The sequence below is a fragment of the Nicotiana sylvestris genome, chromosome 8, assembly GCF_000393655.2.
Source record: "Nicotiana sylvestris chromosome 8, ASM39365v2, whole genome shotgun sequence".
In the NCBI taxonomy this organism is placed as follows: domain Eukaryota; kingdom Viridiplantae; phylum Streptophyta; class Magnoliopsida; order Solanales; family Solanaceae; genus Nicotiana; species Nicotiana sylvestris.
The window spans coordinates 148,018,290-148,040,277 of NC_091064.1; the positions used below are offsets into that span (position 1 = coordinate 148,018,290).

At 35.1% G+C, this 21,988-nt stretch overlaps 1 protein-coding gene across 3 annotated transcripts; it reads right to left on the reverse strand.

The window, feature by feature from the left end:
* Positions 1 to 265: 265 nt before the first annotated feature.
* On the reverse strand, positions 266 to 15,224 carry LOC104219543 (TOM1-like protein 9). 3 transcript variants are annotated; one of them, XM_070155697.1, is made up of 11 exons: positions 14,876 to 14,952; positions 13,131 to 13,638; positions 12,619 to 12,697; positions 7,760 to 7,858; positions 7,546 to 7,662; positions 6,907 to 7,067; positions 4,578 to 4,659; positions 4,249 to 4,334; positions 2,760 to 2,948; positions 1,782 to 2,215; positions 266 to 1,201 (listed from the first exon to the last, which is right to left on the reverse strand). In XM_070155697.1, exons 4-11 carry the CDS (start codon positions 7,814 to 7,816, stop codon positions 528 to 530), a joined length of 1,800 nt encoding a protein of 599 aa, XP_070011798.1. In that variant the 5' UTR covers positions 7,817 to 7,858; positions 12,619 to 12,697; positions 13,131 to 13,638; positions 14,876 to 14,952; the 3' UTR covers positions 266 to 527. The 3 variants fall into 3 exon arrangements, with proteins under 3 accessions (XP_070011798.1, XP_009768540.1, XP_009768541.1); XM_009770238.2 differs by lacking the exon at positions 13,131 to 13,638 and having other exon boundaries at positions 14,876 to 15,224; XM_009770239.2 differs by lacking the exons at positions 7,546 to 7,662; positions 7,760 to 7,858; positions 12,619 to 12,697; positions 13,131 to 13,638; positions 14,876 to 14,952 and adding an exon at positions 7,443 to 7,505.
* Positions 15,225 to 21,988: the final 6,764 nt, after the last annotated feature.

Genomic DNA, 21,988 nt, shown 5'->3' on the forward strand with positions numbered 1-21,988 from the left:
AGATCTGCGTACATATTACCCTCCCCAAACCCCACTTGTGGAATTACACTAGGCCGATGTTGTTGTTGTAGCTCAGCAATCATTGGACAACAATGGATTATCTTATCACTTTACAATATTGTAAGGTGAAATATTGATGCAATATTTCCCCTGTGAGCCATAAAGTTCTTCCGCTACATGGGTTTCCCAGCATTTACACAAACTTCCCAGTAAAAGCACAAATAACTGCATGACTAGTTATAACAGCAACCAGCTGCACAAAAAAAAAACATAAATGAAGGCATTCTATACATATTCAAGCTGATAAAAAGGAGGTTCGTCGACTTTCTTTCTTTGTGATTTTGGTTTTACTCTCTACAAGAAATGTACAAACTCTCATGAAGAACCATTAAATGAATATGGACTAAAAGGACCAATCTGCGAAAATCAAGTGTTAAGGAAAAAATCAGAACAAACAACAGAAGCTTGATCGCTAAATAGAAGTGAGAACTATATCGGAGGAAAAACAGTGCAGAAACCAGTCACTGTCACATGCTACCAGCTCTGCCAGGAGTAGTTTTGGATGATTTGAACTTTGAAATGTCAACAAGATCCCCAAATAGTTTGTCTTCCGGCTTTGAGGGCTTTCCAGATGGTACATATGAAGGAGTTGAAACTGGATATGACGAATTATTTAGGACGCCATCATCCCTCACGGAGAGCCCAGACATTCTCTGGTTAAGAAATTGAGTGTTCTGTGGTTGGGCATAACCATAGCCATAACCAGCCATTTGGTTGCCATAAATTTGCTGAGGATACATATAACCCATCTGCCCAGATGGCATTTGTTGTGGAAACATACCCATCAATTGCCCACCTTGCATTGGTTGAGGTGACAAGCCTACCATTTGATTGCTTTGGATAGTCTGGTTCATCATGGCAGGATGTCCACCAGTGATCTGCTGTGCATACATACCATGGGCATATGAACCACCAGCTAGCTGCTGGCTGTTAGCTGCCACCAGCTGATTATTTTGCATTGATAAAGCATTTAGACTACCAGACATTAGCTGATTGTTGTGCATTGGTAGAGCATGTGGACTGCCTGGCAACAACTGACTATTTTGCATCGGTTGAGCATGAGGATTCCCTACCATTTGGCCATTCTCAGCTGCTTCAGCTTCCCATGGAGGTGGTGGAAAAGAACTATTGCTTTGACCACCTAAATCAGGAATTGGACGAGCACTATGTGAGTAACTATTCAGAAACTCAATGAGCAAGAGGGGGCTTAAATTAGGCAATCCGTAAGACTCTATCAGAAATTGCAAGGGGTTTTACACGTGACAGATAACAGTATCAAACCTATGCCTCTATGCAACCATAACTCTTATGAGTCTTTGCTATTACAAATACTCCCACCATTCCGATTTGTATGGCACTATTTCCATTAGTCCATTCCAAAAAGATTGGCACCTTTCTAAATTGGAAACATTTAACTTAAACTTCTCATTTTACCCACAGTAAGAAGTTCTAGATGTTATGTTTAAGACCACAACTTTCAAAAGCTTCAAAACCACATAAATAATATGGCATGATTAAGACCACAAGTTTTAAAAGTTCTCATTTTTTCTTAAGCTTTGTTACCAGACAATTTATGCCAAACAAATCAGAACTTAGGGAGTAGTTGCTAGGTCTATTCAGATAATAGACAGACATATAACAGGGAGGACAAAATTTGATCTACAGGACACATTTCCAACTGTATACACAAAGAATGCAGGCAGAATGACAAAGAAATGCACCATAAACCGGAGAAGATGACTGCTGTTGCTGTGATATCTGTCCGTTCCACGCCGCATTAGAGCCTTGTGTATAGGTTGTTCCAGGGGCACTTCCATTTGGGTACATAGATGGCAGGGTAGAACTGAAACTCTGTTGTTGAAATTGAGGAGATGAAGGATGCTTCTGCCCAACTGAATATGGAGATTGTGAGTTGCCAGGTGGTGAAAACATGTCAACAAGAGCAAGGGCATTCTGCTGTGAAACAGGACTTGCAGGCTGAGGCTCTCCACCAACAGGAACAAGAGCCAGTGCATCCGCAGCCGTAGGCAAGCTAAAGTCATCTCCACTCAGAAGATCAATTTTTGGGCCAACATTTGCTGTTGTTGATGGACTGCTAGCTGATGGAGGAGCTGGAAGAAGCAACTGTGTCCCTAAGCTAGTACTTGAAGTAGATCTGAAAAGCACACCAAATGACTTAGATGACAAAATTGCTTCACAGTTCACATCAAACTAAGACTCAAAAACTAAAATGAATACCCAGGATTCCCATCGTCTTCCCCCTTTTCTTTTGGAACTTGGGATTTGGTTTTTTTTTTTTTTTTTTTGGGGGGGGGGGGGGGGGCGGGGGGCGGCGCTTACTCGGTAATGCTTCATCACTCTTGTAATAGCAGAAGACTAAGGACTTCTGAACCTTGATAAAATCCTAATCTAATTGATAGTAACTTTAGGGTCACTATTTTAGGCAATTAACAATTTAAGATATCAATCTAGAAAATCCATGTATACTTTTTTAAGCTATAAGCTTTCTCATATACTTATTCAAAACCAATCATCATTCATACATCAAAGAAACTAAAAATCAAGCATACTGACTAGGTTTCTTTTTCTTTTTTCTTTTTTTTTTTTTGGGGGGGGGGGGGGGGGGGGGGGGGTCCGGTTCGGACATACAGACGGAGGACGATACAGTTAATAGTCACGACTAAAGAGAACACATTTACCCTTGGTCTGACTGTCTGCTGTCTCCAGTATCAATAAGAGGAGCATCAACATTTACAAGTGGTTGAGCTGAATCAGATTTTGGTTTTTCCACTTTAACAGAAGTTCCCGCAGCAATAGCTTCATGTTTGGCCAATACACGCTGCAACTCATCATTCAGCGCTAGCCCTTGACAAAGCAGTGATTCATCCCTGCATCAAGTGAATGTAAGGATCCACAGGAATCACAACCAGATGGTGCATAATAAAGATTGGAAGAGCAGAGAGGAATGATTTGGAGAGAAAAATATCATGGTCAGTCCAGTACATTTGTAATGTTTGATCAACTATCGTTCTCCTAACTAAAGTACTAGAACATTGACTGCAAAAATAACTGACAGCAGATGGCACTAAAAATGTTCAGCCTTTAGTTTTATTCCCGGCAACGACTTACCCAAGTCTATCAGATATTTACTTAATTGACATGATTTTTACTTCATATGTTTCACTAAGTTATAGTAGTTTTTAAATCTTTATCCAAATAATAAGTGTGACTTTAGAGTTACATTCTATAGCATAACATTTTTTTCTCCCTTCATTAGCGCCTTTCTTCACAAACCTTACAATTTGATTGTTTTTTGTGTAAAGTCCCATCAGGCCCTGGTGCTTTTCTACACTTTTGCCTTTGACACTTACAATATCAAGAGGCCATGAAGTAATTGTTATCACATGCGTATTCCACCACTCCCACCAGTTGGAGTCGTGAAGTGCCTATCAAAATTAGAGAATCCCAAAGACTATTGACACTATAAATTGTATGATTATCTCACCTAAAAGCTTAAACTATTGAAGAGCGCACACTTTTTTTACTTAATTAAGTCCTCAACACGCCCCATTAAGTGCGAGACTGACTCTTATTCATGAGCCAAGCACGTGAAAATTCTTTTTGATAATAGGTGGTGGTGAGACTCGAAACCACGACTTCTGCCTGCTTTGATACCATGTTCAGCATGTGACCATTTTACCTAAAAGTTTAAGCTTTTAGAGAGAGCACACTTTATTTACTAATTATTTCCTCAAGAAGCACCATGTATACCAAACTAATTATGACACATCTATGTCCTAGCAAGTGTGCTTTCCTAGTCCTTATGACATTTCCTTCACAAGAGGATGATGTGGGCTAGTGGTAAACTATAGCGAGGGTATAATTAACAGTCAACATGTGATAGGGGTTTCTCTGCTTCCAAAACACCTAAACGGTTGATCCAACCTAACCAAGTGTGTAGTTTTATTTGGTTCATTTAACACAACTTTCTCAGAGTTGATTCTGAAGTTTTAGTTGTTTGGAGCATCTGTTGAGCCAGTGGTATTCAGAAATCTAGTTCTTCTCCCCGATCAGTTCCACTTCATCTATATGAATATTGTACCAACAACTAAAACTTTGACAAATCTATCAAGATATCTCGAGAAAGGCACTTAATGAGAAGCGGTCAAGAGTAAAACAAGGCCTTACGTAGTCGAGTTTACAAGGTGTACCACTCTTTGCTTGTAGGTGCGACACTGTTCCACCAAATCAACAATCACCTCTTGTTTCAGTCCCTGTAACCCGACAAGCAAATACATTCTCAGGGAACGAAGAATGTCAACTCAGCAAAAAAAACAGATAAAATTTCAACCAAAAATAAGAACAAAATCAAAGTTACGAAAGTTCAACCCCAAATACCCAGCACTCTACTTAGAGGTAAATATTTCTCTACAACTGACCTGCCCAATTTGCATCCGAGTAAGAATATCTTAATTGTTGAATGATAACCTGAATAGATGATATAAACAAGACTCTACCTCTTTGTTTTCCGGATCTAATGCACTCAGCATTTCAGCAAGTACATCCATGATACCACGTGCATTCTGGATCTCTGTCAAGCTAACAACAGAAAAAGAAGACAATGAACATTAACTACCAAAGCAAGCCTAGCAGACGAAAGATATGCAATAAAGATATCAGGTGTCATTCACCAGCAGCTGCAAATCATCCCCCCCCCCCCCAAGCAAACAGAAATGTCTTGTCCACCAAAAGAATATAATATAGGAAGGGGCATAACACATAAGTTTGTGTGAAGATTGGTATACAAATTGCAGATTCAGAAGTTTAGCAGCTAAGTCAACCTTAAAGGGAATCCAAAGAAGAAAAGGAAGGTCTAAATAATTTGTATTTCTACTGCGGACCCTACATGGGATCACTTCAGCGATCTCAGCATCGCATTGTAGGATTGGACAATAGACTCATAAAATCTTACCAGACACATTATAACAAATACAACATATTGATACTTGATGGATAACATGAACGCGTTCAAAGTAGTCTAAACAAGTAACATAACATATTGCTAGAACTAAGAGAACTCATATTTCTAGAATTAAGAGTATATGTTGACAAATTTTGTATTTCTGGTGCAATAGTGGCCCATTAGTTAGTTCAGATCAGTACATGGATTTCTTGGAGCTGTTAGGAAGAAGGCTGTAGTAGGCTGATTTCTGTGTCCTTGTTATTCTGTTCCTTTTCTGTACCATCTTGGTACCATTCAATATAATCTTTATCTTATCCAAAAAAAAAGTAACATCATGTGTAGATATAATGATGCATCTCAGAAGAGAGATATCAACACAAATCATAGACAAAAAATGTATCAAAAGATAAGTGCAAAAAGAAAAAAGAAAAGTAAGATGCAAGAATGGAAATATATACATGTCCAAGCCTTGTGGACAGAGTTACCATACCTATACTAGTGGGAGTTAGCAAATACCCCGTGAAATTAGTCAAGGTGCCCAAGCTGATCCATACTCCTGTCATCTTCTCTTTTGCATTCTTGGATTTAGTTTTCTAAATATGTTGTATGTTTGCTATTAGTGCTTCTTCCATCTTTTCTTAGCCGAGGGTCTATCGGAAACAGTCTCTCCGCCCTTCCAGGGTAGGGGTAAGGTTGCGTACATCCTACCCTCCCCAGACCCCACTTGTGGGATTACACTGGATTGTCGTTGTTGTTGTTGTTGTTATTTCTATTTACTTCTGAGTAGACTAAATCTTGGATTATTTAACCTGACATCTGGAGGTCAACAAAATGAAGAAAAATAGTATAATTGGAGTAGTAGTTGGAAACTACTACTGATCCTATGACCCCCCCCCCCCAACTACTACTGATCCTATGAACCCATTAGTGATCACACAGAATCCTACACTATACCTGCTATGATCCTACCATTTCTCAGTTCAACCAGAGATTTGGATCGACTCAATGAACTTGGGAGAGATCCTATAATCTTTGGCAGTTCAAACCAACATAGCACAAGAAGAAAGATATATGAAATACCAGCAATCACTCCTAAGGTTATTCACTGTTATATTTGAGCAATAAGATACTACGATTGCTAATAGAGGAAATTAGTGCTAAAGTTCTCTTCAATTACATAAGCGATGCCTCAGAATGTAAAGGGTTTGCTGGAAGGTTGACAGCAGCAGGTGATACCAAAATAGAAAAAACAGATACAGAGAACTATTCCATTGTGCATCTTCTGGACAATATGGCTGGAAAGATACAAGGCTTGCTTTTAAGGGCAGAGAACTCACATTTCTAGAATTAAGAATAGTTGTTTACAAAATTTGTTCTTTTTGTGTAAAAATGGATCACTAGATAGTTTTAATCAAGTACATGGATTTCTTGGATCTGTTAGGAGGAAGGGTGGTAGTAGGCTGTTCCCTGTTGTTTTGTTTCTTTCCTGTACCATCTTGGTACCATTTCAATAAATCTTTACCTTAACCCCAAAAAATATCTCTTCCATTCTTTATTGCACTCTCATCAAATTGACAGGTTTCGTTGACTTTAAACATGACTTGTTTTATCACATGCCTAAATTTACATTTGGTTGAGGCGTTGAGCTCAACCATCAAACTCTGTAAAGGCATGCACTATCAAACTACTCATCAATCAAGTCGTGCAGGGACAAGTAGGAGAAGATTCTCCTAGACTGGCTCTCCCTTCTCACTTCTCAACACTAACTTTACTAACCGCACTTGCTGACAGCTCCACAATAGGACAAGAAAAAGGAGAAAGAAATCATAGCAAAATGAATTAAAAGTGTTAACTTCTTTCCAGAGTTAGAAATAAAGATTCACCTCAAGGTTGGATATTCAACCTCTGCAGAAGACTCAGCTGCTTCCTGTCCGGATTCAGGATTCCGTAGATTCTGTGGGTATGAAGCCAGTGGATGTGTTTGGGGGGGGGTGAACACTGGGGCTGATCTCTCAGATCTCTGAGGGAACACAGCTCCAATGCGCTGAAATGTAAAGCAATATGTTTAAAACTCCATTTTGAGAAGGAAAGGTGAAGCTAAAGGAATGATATGACATGACTAACTGTGAATGAACAAACTACATGTAGTGCAAGCTGGAAGTTTGGTTCAATAAGCATCTGTATTGGAATTTTAGCGACCATTGTACTGTTTGGAGATATGCAGTCCCCCAACAACTTCTATGCTGCAACTGGGCCCTATACCAATTAGTTGCTGATGGGGTGATATTCTAGAAAACTAAACTATCATACTCATCAAAAGACCCAGTTTCTTTTCCAAATTGTTTTAAGACCTCTTAATGACATGAACTATTATCAAATAGATGCAGATACACAAACTAAAACCAGTAAGAAGAATTACCAGCAACTCCTGGTATGCTCCATAAAATTGTGGACCTCTTAATGACATGAACTATTATCAAATAGATGCAGATACACAAACTAAAACCAGTAAGAAGAATTACCAGCAACTCCTGGTATGCTCCATAAAATTGTGGGTATCTTGCCCTTGGTCCTCCAAATGCTTCTTGCCATGTGTCTATCAAAATTAATACTTTTTCCTTGACATGCAAGTCTGGTTGCTGTTACAAACAGTATATATAGATGCCTTAACTTTATGAAGAGAGAAAAACGTTTTAAAAAAGACATAAGGGAGTTCGAGAGTCGGTAAGAAGTCACCTTCTTTTTTACAATTTTCACCATCTCATGAAGGAGATCTTTCTCAGCAACATGCATATGGACAATATCCCCACAATTCTTCACAATTGTTTCCAACAGCTGAAAAATGGAAACTCAAATTATCTAATGTCCAGTCAACTGTTTGCTTTGATAGGCTGGAGTACTGACTTCTGAGCATAAAAGAAGGTTGATTTCGGTAATCCTTTATGGTTTTAGAATCTTCTTTCTTTATTGGTTTATAGATTTTTAGAATCATAAAAAGAGAACATGAAATTTCAGACTCTCATAAAGGTCACAGTGCTAAAGAAGCAAAAAAGTCTCACGAAGCATGAAGATATGGAAAACCATTCCCATTTGTATATTCTGGACCACATGGCTGGAAAGAAATAATGCTTACTTTGAAGGAAAGAGAAGCCATATATAAGATAAAAAGCAAACTCTCATAGTTCCGAGCCTAGCTCCAACAACTTCTTCGTGAGGAAATGTACTTCTTTTGGTTTGAATAGGGGGTTGCCCTTTTTTTGGTTGAAGTAGCCACGACTTTGGTGGTAGTCAGTTTAAACCCATAAACCCAGGTCCACTTACTTGTAATTTTGGTGTAAAAGTAGTACATTAGAGAGTATGGATCAATATCTCCGTTTTTTGTATTTGCTGGGAGGGAACATATAGCTTAGTTGGTTTTTTTATAACACATATAGCTTAGTTTTTGTTTGGCTGGTTGATTAGTCCTGTACTGTTTTTGCACCATCTTGGTACTTATTTAATAAAAACCTTACCTTATCTCAAAATAAAAAGGTCACACTGCTAATGAGGGGACATCTAGGCAACTAAAGACTTTTAAAGGTTAAAGCTTGATAGAGTAAAAAGATGTGTCTATTTGAATGCCAAAACAAGCCTATCTTGAGATACTTCATAGAGTTTTTGCATGAATATTAATTGTTGTTTCCAACTCTTGCAAGGATTTATGAGAAGTAAACTAACAGAAAGGACAAGTTTGATGAATATTCCAAGCTGAAGATAAGAATGTGACTAACTGCTGCTGATGGATTTAGACCGCTGCAGCACCCTCAACTTCAAGAAGATAAATGACTTTCCAGGCAGTGAGTTAAAGAAAGAATGCCTGCTGCAGTGCATAGATGAGCTGGAACAGCCACTCTCGAGAGGCTTTTATACTGCTGCAGTGCCTCATATTTAAAGAAAAGTCGCATCTTCGGGTGGTGAACTGGAAAGGAAGACCACTGCACGCTGTAGCGCTCCTGACACAAGCTTGCCAGCCGCTGCAGCGGCCTCATAGTCATCGGCTGCAGCACTCGAGCAGAAAGTTCCGTATCAAGAGGATAACCCACTAAACCCAGCTGCTGCAGCGGTCAGTTTGGCATCCGCTCCAGAGCCCCTGGACGCTGATGCCAAAATTTGACTAGACGCGATTCTAGTCAAATTTTGGGGGGTCTAAATAGAAAATCTCATCACCCTGGAAAGGGACTTACTTTGGAAAAGAGGCAGAGCCTAAAGATTGAAGCTTCACTCCTTCAACCCCAAGATCAACAGATTCCAAGAGGCAGATTTGTGAAACTTTTCATCAGATCTTTCTTCTTCTCATGACCTTTTCCATATCTGTTTATGTATTCTGTATTTGAACTCCACTATGAGTAAATCTTTTTGTTGGGATATTGATGGATCTTAATGTTTTGAAGTAAGGTTTAATTAGTGTTGTCAGAAGGCTCACTTAAAGCACGCTTTATCCCTGAAACTCCATGAAATCGCAAGTTGTGTGCTTCGCCTCACTTAGTTAGCCCTTTAGTATCGGCTAAGGTGCCAAGGAGTGCACCTCTTCACGGACTCTCTTTTTGAGTGCACAACACTAGACCATAAATATAGTTGAAAAATTCATATATTAATTGTTAAGAAAACCTTTTGCCGAACTTCTAGTTATTAGGAACAAGAAATTAGAGCTTTCTGGGGAAAAAATTTAAGAACGAACTTTTCTCAAAAAAGAATAGGAAATTCGAAATTTAGAATAAGAAAAATATCCCCTAAAAACTTAAAACTGCATCTTTTCTTCTAAATCAAAATTTTGAAATGGTCTTTGAACTTGATTGACATGATTTTTACTTCATATATGTAACTTTATTGTAGTTCTTTTTCATTCTTTTGCTCAAAAAGGTATCGTTTGTTCTATACCCTATAGTTACATTTTGCTGCATTACATTTCTATTCATTATTTTTTCCATAAGCACTTTGCACTATTGCCTACGCTTTAACTTTGTTTTGCACTTAAATCCCCGACAAACTTGGCGTTTCTCACTTTTGACTACTCTGGGTTTAATCTTTTCATTCTTCATTCATGCTTGTATGAATTGACCTATCATTTACAAATCCATTGATGATTTTGGTAAGGGCATACCCTTAGTAATTAGGGTTTGCGATACTTAATTATGAAGTATGTTAATTCTAATTGAAAGAGGAAAACTAATCGAATTTCCATATGAATCTACCGCATCATGATTTCCTTTTCCACTAGATCTTAACCAAAAGGGAACGACTGAACAAGTGAATGAATCTAATTGTGGTAGTTACGATAACCAATAGGAGTCTTGAATAATTCTATAAACCCAACCAATTGATAAAGCTTTCTTCATTTTAATGCATTACAAGAGTTCAACTAGATTCATAACCACAAGGAGTTACTGTTTGCAACAAATTATTTGTGATACAAAAATAAATCGTAACCACAATATAAATATGAAGAAACACAATTTTATTGATAAACAATGCGGGTACAATTCTGTTTATCCCTTGATTCTTCCTCCGCTTTATTCTACGTGATTTGAGGGCCTTAGCGGCGTATTTCTCGAATGTAGGACTTTAAGAAAGACATATTTGACATGTCTTTGATCTCTTAATGAATATTCCAAGAGTTTCATGGAATTTCGGAGATCTCATATTTGATCTCTTTGTACATATTCTGAGAGTTTATGGAATTGTTGAGATTGTCTTTGAAGAAAATATATAGCCTTATTGATAGGCATGAATTAAGGTTAGGGTGGAGTAGCCACCAAGTAACCCTAATAGACTCCTAATATTTCAAGAGTTGTCTTGAATTTAGGACTTATCTTGATCTGTTAAAATTTTAGTCTCTACAGTTACTTAACTAGATAACTCGTAATAGTTCAATGCAATTGAGAGAGGCATTCATACCAAAGGAAGCTTACTTTCAAACATCAAGTGAAATCAAGATCCCAAGTCCCAACCTTGTCTTCTATCACATCAATTTTTCTCATCGTTCAAACTTCCCTTTCCAAGTATTCTACTGGCTTATTTAGTATAGTTCACTTAGTTGCTGGAAAAGAACTACCGTAAATTGATTTCTCATTAAGCATACCTACTTTGTTCCATAAAGAAGCCAATCACGTGGGATGACAATTTGACTTGTTATGAAAGAATCTAATCACCCAGCCCAAAGCAGAAAGGCAGTGGGTGGAGTAGCTCAAGATCATTATAAACCCCGAAACCCTTGTACATTCAATGATGGACAAATACAACATTTTTTAACACTACATGGATTATATTTTGTGGCCTTTTTCCGGAGAGAGAGGGAGAGAGAGAGAGGAGGTTCAATAGGAGTGAGCCAAGAGTCGAGCCAAAGACTAGGCTTGATAGGTTAATGAGTGGACCTAGAGTAATATTAGTGGCTTGATGGGTTGAATTGAGAGAGAGAAATCTTGAGCAACTCCACGGGCTGAACTGAGAGAAAGAGAAGCCTAGAGCAATAGAAAATAAAGAGAGAAAGCGGATGTGAAAACAAGTTCACCAAAGTTTTGCTCTGATACCACGTAAAGGAATCCAAACATCCAACTCAACGCCTTAAGGCAATAAGTGGAGTAACTCGGGATCTTTACAAACCCCTTTGGAAAGTGGAAATTTGTAGACAACCTATGAGAGACAAGTGTACCATTCTCTATCAATTGCAAATTCATTTTAAGTTTGACTAGGTACATATCAAGGCTACAGCTTTAAGGTAACAACCACCAAATAAAGTGAGAATTTTCAGGGACGCGGATAAAGCCTTACCAAAACTAGCAATACACGGTAATAGCTTATTAGAAATTCTTGAGATGGATAGTGGCATTATATCACCACTCCACCTCAAGGGTAGTCCATATAATGTATATGTGGGTTTTTTTAAATAAAGATCATATAGCATACATAAATAGATGTGGTTAACAAGAGAAAATGAAAAAAAAAATAATGAACATGAAACAATTAACACGAGGAATCCAAACATCCAACTCAACGCCTTAAGGCAATAAGTGGAGTAACTCGGGATCTTTACAAACCCCTTTGGAAAGTGGAAATTTGTAGACAACCTATGAGAGACAAGTGTACCATTCTCTATCAATTGCAAATTCATTTTAAGTTTGACTAGGTACATATCAAGGCTACAGCTTTAAGGTAACAACCACCAAATAAAGTGAGAATTTTCAGGGACGCGGATAAAGCCTTACCAAAACTAGCAATACACGGTAATAGCTTATTAGAAATTCTTGAGATGGATAGTGGCATTATATCACCACTCCACCTCAAGGGTAGTCCATATAATGTATATGTGGGTTTTTTTAAATAAAGATCATATAGCATACATAAATAGATGTGGTTAACAAGAGAAAATGAAAAAAAAAATAATGAACATGAAACAATTAACACGAGGAGGTAGCATAAATTTAACAAATTTGTGGGAATGACTGAATGAACATCTACTACACAAAAGAAAGAAAGTAAAAGAAAAACAAAAGGTGGAGACTTAACAATCACATGAATGAAGTACTAAAACATCAATTTTGTCAGCTTTAGAAACTTACTGTCAGAGCGAGAAGTTGGACTTTGGGATTCTTACTACCAAGACGCCTTTTTATTCCTTTCACCACATCTTTGGCTTGCCTGGTAACCCCAAAAAGAACATAAAAACAGTAACAACTTTAAACAATCTTCCGCCGAAAGTAAAATAAAATACCCATATGATCAAGCCAATAACAAGAGGAAAAATTAAAAAGGACAAACGGAAATTTTTTGTTAACACTACTACATGATGCGAGTGCAATCTAGTTCATCGGATTTCTATTTAATGTTTTTCTTTTATATCATATTATTAATAATAAGAAGCACCACAGATGTGCAATATTGCAGAAATTATATACAAAAGGTCTAAAACCATAATAGGTAGGGTATATCATATTATTAATAATATGTACCACAGACGTGAAATATTGCAGAAATTATACACAAAAGGTCTAAAACCCACACTACCAGTTATGCGAAAGAGCTAAGAAAATCTAAAATTTGTTTTACGCCGTTTAAGGATTCATATTTTTACCAGCAAAGAAAAATTTCAACCACCAGAACGTGAGTTGATAGCCAAGAGGTCCATCTCTTTCAAAGCATCTTCCACTCCTTTCTCATCCACAATACCCAGATTTCCATTTAATGAATGTAAAATTAATCCTCAATCTGAGTAATGAAATTATCAACTGTGAATATGAGGTGTTCTTCTCTGGAGCCAGAAAAAGCCGTCAAATCATGGAATATATGTGCTGCACATATAGCTGAAAGGACAGATTCTAAACCACTTTGACAGGCTGCATCGTCAGATGCAATCAAAATTCTTTTCCTTTTTTCTTTTATTTGTTAGATTGTAAGTTTGTCAGATCCACTCATTTTACAGGGCGTACTCAAGATTAAACAAATGCTCTTCATCAAGGTAGTCCACCTAGTTTAGCTTACCGAAAATTGAAACTGAACTCCAACAAAACAGCAGATGAAAGAGCATAAATAAGCCAGACTGCTCGTAGCTTAACTTCTGAATCTCAAATTAAATCTGCCCACTGTTGACCAAGAGATCAGCCTAAATATGAACACTCTCAAGATAGCCAAATAGACAGATATACACTTCCTTTAGAAGAACGTAAGCAAAAATATTATTACTGCAAAAGTTAGATCAGCACTAAAAAAGTGCAGATGCGTACAAAAGTTGATGTTCCATTTACAAAAAGGTTCAAGCTGATAAAGAGCTAATAAAGTCTTATCATATCCTCTTTTCCATATGCATTATATGACTTATACCAGACAGCTAACAGAAATAGGCAAAGCTCTTCGTTTGTTTTTTCTTTTTTAATCAGGTGCAGTCGAAGCCCTCCCCCTTCAAAGCACCCTAATTCTTTTCTGTCCATACTACCAAGCAACATAGGTATATAGACGCTTTTAACACACTGCATAATGTTTAACCCTTGAGGTTGTGCGTTCCAGGAGTCTTTGATCAACTTAACATTGATATATTTGCCTCCTCACAACATTGGCGTAGAAGTAATTAAACTTGACAAGGAATAAATAAGATAATATACAAAACTCCTCATTGAAAAAACTAAACTTTTAGATAATATAACTTTAAACTTCAGATGGATCCATCGCCAAGCAACATCTCCCTGAATACAATTGTAACGTGAAACCAAATTGCTTATTGAGTTTCTTGAAAACTAAAATTTAGAATTCCCAGCTGACACGACCAGCACTATTATACCTCCTAAAGAGATGATGAGAATACATGCAGGGATTTCTCCACGAATTCTTGAAATCAGGAGTTATCAATTTTTCATTATGTAAATTGAAATTACGTCAATAAACCGAGAGTACAAGCAGTTTGGTCCCAGAAGATCATTCTATCTAGCAGGAGCTAATAACACAATCCTTCACTTACTTTTTTGCATAATATCGCTTGTACTCTCCCTGTCTTCTTAACCAAACAGGACTTAGTCTCATTATTCCCCTCATCAAATTAACAGTTTCTTCAAGAAATCCTCAACACAATTACTATTAGTATTTTTTTATGGTAAAGAGGACATTTGCCATTATACTATACATTTAACTCAACGAGCAACTACTTAAGTACTACATTTAACTTCATAATCCAGTTCTAAACTCAGTCTAAATCATCCACAGTTAGTGTCAACTCTCTGATGATTAATAAATCTCAAATCACATAAACTAAAAATAAAACAAAAATAAAAGATAAAGAGGCAAAAGTTTAATATACGCAAAATCATAGATTAAATAGAAGCATCATACGCGGGATCGTGATTGCAAATATCGCAGATCTCGAGATTCATAGCCCAATCAGGACCTATGAGCATGTCGCTCGTTGCTCTTTCCACCATTGAATTGACCATCCTTGTTTACTTCTATTCACCTTGAACCAAAACTCTCCAGCTGTCTCCTATCAAAATCACCGGTCAACTCCCCGGCGATATCGCAAGAAAGATTCGCCGGCGAGAATTTCAATCTGCACGCGAATCCCTGAGTTTACGAATCAAACAGTTTTCTAGAATCACACGGCTCTCTCTCTCACACTTTCTCTCTCTTCACTGTGTTCGCTCCTTTTTCTTTTTCTTCCTTAGATAAATTTTTCAGTGACGAATATGAATATTTAGTCCCTTAATTTGGTTGGCTTTTTAGTCCATTTCAAAAAAATCAATACATACCTATTTTTAAAAATTCTTAATATTTGCATTCCTATTTTATCTTAAGGAGATATAAGTGTAGGGATGATTTTTTGTGAAACCTACTATAAATTATTGTTGATATTTTATATATATTTAATGTTTGACAATATTACTATTAAAGTCAATATGTGCTCACTCTCTATTCAGTATGTGCTCACAGCTCACCTAATCACCTTCTATTTAAATGTGGTTACATTCTATTAGTTATTTTGGCTGCATATTTATTATTTCACTACATAAGTAGTACTAAATAGTTTTCTTCATCAAATTTAAATAGATAGTAATAGAATTGAGGGCTAGCTAACTTGGTAAGTTTTATACCTCACATTTGAGGTGGAGCGTTCATAGCATCTCCTTTCATTTTCCCTCCCCTCCTTTGATGTAGTTCAGAAAATAAATGATAATAAATTGTCAATATTATTTCATTACTTCGAATGCTATTTTTTAATTTCGTGTTAAGAATATCAAATAAATCAGGACGAAAAATAATTTATTAAAACCGGAATAGGGAAAATCAATTAAGGAATGGAAGACTTTAAGAAAAGGCATGGAAGAAGACCAATAGAAGAAAAGGCCAGTAAAGTCTAACTATGTCATGGAATTGTTTACTTTGCATTGGTGGTCGTAAGTTCGGCCGACATTTTTTGATGGACGGTAAGGTAAGAACTTGCTTAATAATCATTGGAAGTGGTCGCGTCACCATCGCATTATATAGGTCAAATAATTGGAATATTAACTAATAAACCCCTGTGATTTCTTGGATGTGAAGAAAGTCCACAACTCCACATAGTTTGTAGATACGTACCATTTGGATCTTGTAAAATTTAGAAGGAATTTCTGCTTTTTTTACTCGTTGTCAAGTAGTAACACTCTTTTTATGACACTAATCAATAGAAACTAATAGCATCTAATCACACTACTAGTTAAAACCAACATTTAAGTTAGACACATACTCAAAGCTTCTATTGACATTAATATATGAACATGTCTCATTGACTAATACTTGGGCATGCCATATTATTATGCGTTTTGGAGTGCTCGATTTGTCATTTAATTTTCAGCACATCAGAATTGAAAATAAGAAACTATGACTACAGTATCTCATTAGTAATTTTTCATTTATCGGCCAAGATAAATCATAATATATCATTGGACATTGGTTTCCCTCTTTTTAAAAGAATCTATCAATTTATATTTAGATTTAGTCATTTGTTGCATGTGCTTACAGAGTCATTTGTATATTATTGGCTTCATAGAAATTTTCCCTATATTCCATCTTCTTATGTTCTTTTTTCTTCTTTTTTTCAAATGTCAAGCATATAATTTATTGATTTTTTATACGTGATATAAATGAATATTTCGTTTCATATGCATGTCAATATGAAATTTCAAAAAGAAATGAAGCGAATGTGAGTAGGGTTAGACCAGCCAGGGGTGGATGCACATAGGTGGAAACAGTGTCATCCGATACCGCTTCCCTGAAAAAAAATATTAAACGATTATACTAATATTTTGCAAAAATAAAGCAATATATAATAACGACATCGCGTCCTAGCAGAGAATACTTTTTAGTCCGCTAGTCAAGCTTATATTTGAGCTTGTAAAGGTCGTACGTTTGAATCAAGACCTAGAAATTCTATTGTTTGAAGATATTTGAGCGAGCATTTTTGTTAAAAAATTGAGGCTAAGGAGATTGAACTTACACCTCCCTTGCAATAATATTTAGCTAAATCATTGGACCAAGACTTGTGAGAAAATAATATTAACTTGTACTTTTTTTTTATTATTTATGTACGATACCACTTACAAAAAATTCTGTGTACGCCCCAAAGACAAACACATTAAAGTCATGGTTAACTAACATAAACACACTTATGTGTATATTTATATTGAGGAAAGAACGAAAGAAGTAATATGATATATGCTGCACGAAAATGTTTTCAAAGGAATATTAATATTCCATTTCAGTATGGGTATAAAAAGAGTAAGATGTCCCCTTCTCCTCTTGTGACCACAAGTTTTAATTATGACCTCTTTATATTGGGAAGCGCATTCAAGATCCAAAAGGTAGTCCATGCCAAGACATGCTGGCTAAATCTTATAGAAAGCTGAAGTTGCATTTCTTGTTTGCTTTTGGTAAATGCGCTTATATACATCATTGATAACATTTTTAACTGCATAGGGAGCTTTGGAATCTTTAAAGCTAGCTCCTCTTAGGGATTACCTCTACTTAGAGACTGACTTATTCCGCAATCTAATTTCTCTTAGTAATGATAGATGTAACGTATTATCATAATGGACTGATAGACTATTATGATAACGTACTGTAATAGATTCAAACTACATACATTGATTGTAATAATTTTTTGTACCATCAGTATATCAAACTATATAATCTATCTATATATATAATTCTGGAAATAGTAGAGCTGATGTGGCATCCTCTATAGATGAAAATTGTTATTTATCTTTTTTCCTGTTTTTTTGCTTTTTTACCAATTTATTTTCGTTTCAGTTTTCTATTATAATTTAAAAAATGGTTTGTTCTCTTAGTCCAACCGTTGCAATAATTAATGAAATGGTAGAAAATTGAAAAGACGCCTTAGTAATGAAACGTTACGCCAATATTTATAACTGATCGACTATTAATCATTGTATTAAAGTTTCTCAATTAGCTTTCTAGACCACTACATATGCATTGCAAATGATAATGTGTGTTTTAAAATAATTTTCGATTAGCAGGTAAAATCTTGCTAATGCCTCATTAAAGAGTATACCACTCTTCTAGAAAAGAGATGTTTGGAAAGAGGAGAAACCACAACGTTCAAGATTACGAGAAAGGCAGTTTCTTTTACTTCAAATCCTTGGAGATTAAATTACAGCATGGTTTGAAAATTTTGAATTTGAAGATTTTGTTCATCTACTACAGGTGCTAATTTTTTTTCCTTTAAACCTTCTTATTGAACTATTGGTAGATTCTTGATCTTTTTTATGGCACATGTATGTTGTTGTGAGAAATTATTTTTTTTAAAAAGGGTTCATTGAATTTATAGAAAAAGGGTGTTGGACAGTTTGAAATGGTTAAAAGATTTATATAATAAATAAAGAAGAATATTTTGAAATTTTACAGAAAAAATAGGAAGAAGAGAATATAAGAAATTATCTGGTTGATTAAATGGTACTGATAGAAAGGAAGAGAGGGAAAAAAAATGGTAAGAAGATTTATATAATAAGAGAAAGAAGAGATATAGGGATGATTGGTTGATTGAACGTAGAAAATAAGACGGAACATGCTAATTGATTATGTTATTTGATGGCTTTAGCTGATCTAGGAGTTAATTATTTTTCTTTTTTTGACTTGTTTCTATTTATTTTTTCCTATAAAGTATATGATTTTTTTATAGTAGATACTTTCCAATTTCTCTTATCTTCGTATTCGTACTTAGTAAACACATTTCTGTTTCTCTCTTTAATTTGTTTTTTGTCAATTTTTTCATTCTGTTTTATTTGAAAAGACCAAGAGTCATTCTTTTGAACTTCTTATATATCTTGTATATTTAATTTTAGCATTACTGATATGTTATAGGGTAAAGTCTATGTATACTATCTTTCCCATACCTCACTTATGCAATTACACTTAATTTATTTGTTATTGCTGATGATTATTGATGTGTTAAAATTTTGACTTTATTTCTTCTTCTTCAAGACATTAGCAATATCTTAATCTCCTTTTCTATTTTTTTTTTCCTTCACCACTAGCGGTTCTTTTTGAAAATTCTTCAGCCGAACTTTATCCATTACATTCATTAATATTATATTCTTCTCAATAACTTACACTTTTATCACCTCTTCCCGTTTCAATAGTGAACAAATGAACGAAGTTTTCTAGACGGAACACCATAAGGCAATTCGTCAAAGCCGGTGAGGCTTTAATTTTCATGAACCGGAATTCTATGTGCTTTACTTGAACCTTTCCCTCTTTTTCTCAGTGTGAATTGAATAATTCTTAACCTTCTTCCTTTTTGTATTTTTCAACAGTTTAGCGTATGTATTTTTGAGTACAAGAGAACAATATTTAGGTAAAGTATCAAATACTATTAGGGAGCCAATAATCTAAGCGTGTGTATGTTCAGACTCATCAATATCACTAGCTTAATTTTATTGGACTGTTTTTTGAAAATTATGTTAATTTGAGTTTAAGTTTTGATATTCAACATATTTTTTCTGAAGAAAGAATGCTTAGGGAAGCAAGAAAGCAAAAGAATAAAATAGAAAAAGAGGAAAAGATAAAAGACGAGAAAATGGTATAGTTTTATCTAAATAGGTCATTAGAAAAGGAATCGACTATCTCGAGAAGATAATTAAATCGAAACGATGAAGAATTATAAAAAATATAGAATTATTTTTTAATTAATTAATACTTGAAATCTAATATATTTATATATAATGATTAATTTATATCTAACATGTGATATTAGAAAATACTATTTAGGTCTTTAATAACCGCGCAGAGTGCAGGTAAATTTACTAGTTAATGTGATAAAAGGAAGGAATTTTTACCCCCTATACCAAAGTTTAATACCCTATTTATTTTAAATAAATATCATTTTACAAAATTATATTATATAGCTACCCTTTACTCTTTATAGCAAAATATCTAATTATGGTTACATCCTACCCTTAAACCATTATATATGCTAATTATTATTTTTCTCTCTCCTTTTTCAGATTGTCTCTCACATAATTACCGGTAAAATTCTCAAACCACGTTCTCTCTCTCTCTCTCTCTCTCTCTCTCTCTCTCATTTGATACACTTTATTCTCTTCCCCCATAAAACCACGATTCTGCAACTGAAATTATCTCCCACCCACATCGCCTAGGTCTTCCTCATTCTCACTCACCACGTCAATCTCTCTCTCAACTCTCGGTTATATTTTGATACAAGTAATTGCTGTAAGTATTTACCTTCTCAGATTTTTGTTTGGATTTTGTATTTGTTTGTTTTCTTAAACAATAACAATTGTTATTTTTTACTCAACAGAAAGCTCACGTTTTTCTCTCCAATGTCGGATTCAACGTCCCACAAGAAGGTTACCAGAGGTATACCAACCAAAGTACTCAATTTCGATAGGCCCCCTTTCTCTTTGCAAATCACTCAATTTGATGCCAATTTATGGGGCCCTCCTTTGGGACTATGCTATGCGTAAGATAGATGTTGATGCCATAAGCGAGAGCGAAGCACCCTCAAAGATTGTTAGGCAAATTACGGATTCGGATACATCGGTTAAGATAATGTTAGAGTAGTCTTAGGTGAATGTAGTTTAGGATGGTAGTTTTTGTGAATACTATTTTTTGGATAGTGTTTTGGTAAAGATGGTGTTTAGTTAAGAAAAAATTATGTATTCATTTTATTCACTGTATTAACACTGTTTATATATGATCATTTCAATTATTCAGTCAATGTGTTAAGTTTTTGTGCATCTGAATTCATCTGTAATCAATAGGTTGTGTTTGTATGGTTACAACAGGTTGTGTTCATGTGTATTCAACAGATTGTATTCATATGTATTCAACATATTGTATTAATCTGTATTCAACATCTTGCATTCATATGGATTCAACAGGTTGCATTAATATTAATTTAACAGGTTGTATTCGTTTGTATTTCAACAGGTTGTATTTATTTATATTCATTAAGTTATTTATCTGTATTCACCCGGTTATATTCACATATTTTCTAAAGGTTTTATTCATATTTATTTTACAGGTTGTCTTCATATATATTTAGATATATTTACATATATTAGGAGTCTATGAGACCTTTATACAATACATATTTAGACCTTCATATGTGTATAGCAGATTGTATTAATATGTATTCAGGATTATTTGAATACATGTATTTAATATTAAGAGATCATATACAATCCCTAATACAATAGTCATTTTGTATTTATATGTATTCAGAAAAACGAATTAGTTCTAATGAATGAAATATTACATCTTTTTACAATACAATCATATCGTATGTATATAACAGATTGTATTCGGATGTATTCGAATACATATATTTAATATTCAGAGATCATATACCAACTATGTATTCAGATTTTATTCATCTGTATTCAGAAATCATGAATTAATATAATAGTCGTATTGTAATTATGTATTCAAATTTAATAAACTAACTAAATATATCCAGAATATATTTGCGAACAAAAAAAGCCAACATGTATCATTGGTTGACCGATTTCTGTTTATGAATGTATCAATTCTCTATTTTATTTGTTGAACATAGAAGCACACACACACACACAAAAGGAAGAAACAAACTATTAGCGAATGCTATGTTTTGATGTATATAACGTTTTAGGGGGAAAATGCAGATTATTCACGTAAAAAAATGATTATGGGGTTAGTTGAGTTATATTAGGAGTCTATTATGTTAATTTATACACTTTCCGTTAAAACAAATCTGAATAGACCTGAAATTGCGTAGTTTATGTTACGACATACAGTCGAATACAATCACATACACCCACATACATTCGTCTATCCAGCTGTAGCCCCATATTTCGCGCCGACTTTTGCTACTGTATTCATGAATACAGTAGCTTAAATACATCAAATACATCCTATAACAACAGAAAACATATCTACAATCCTTAATATAACAAA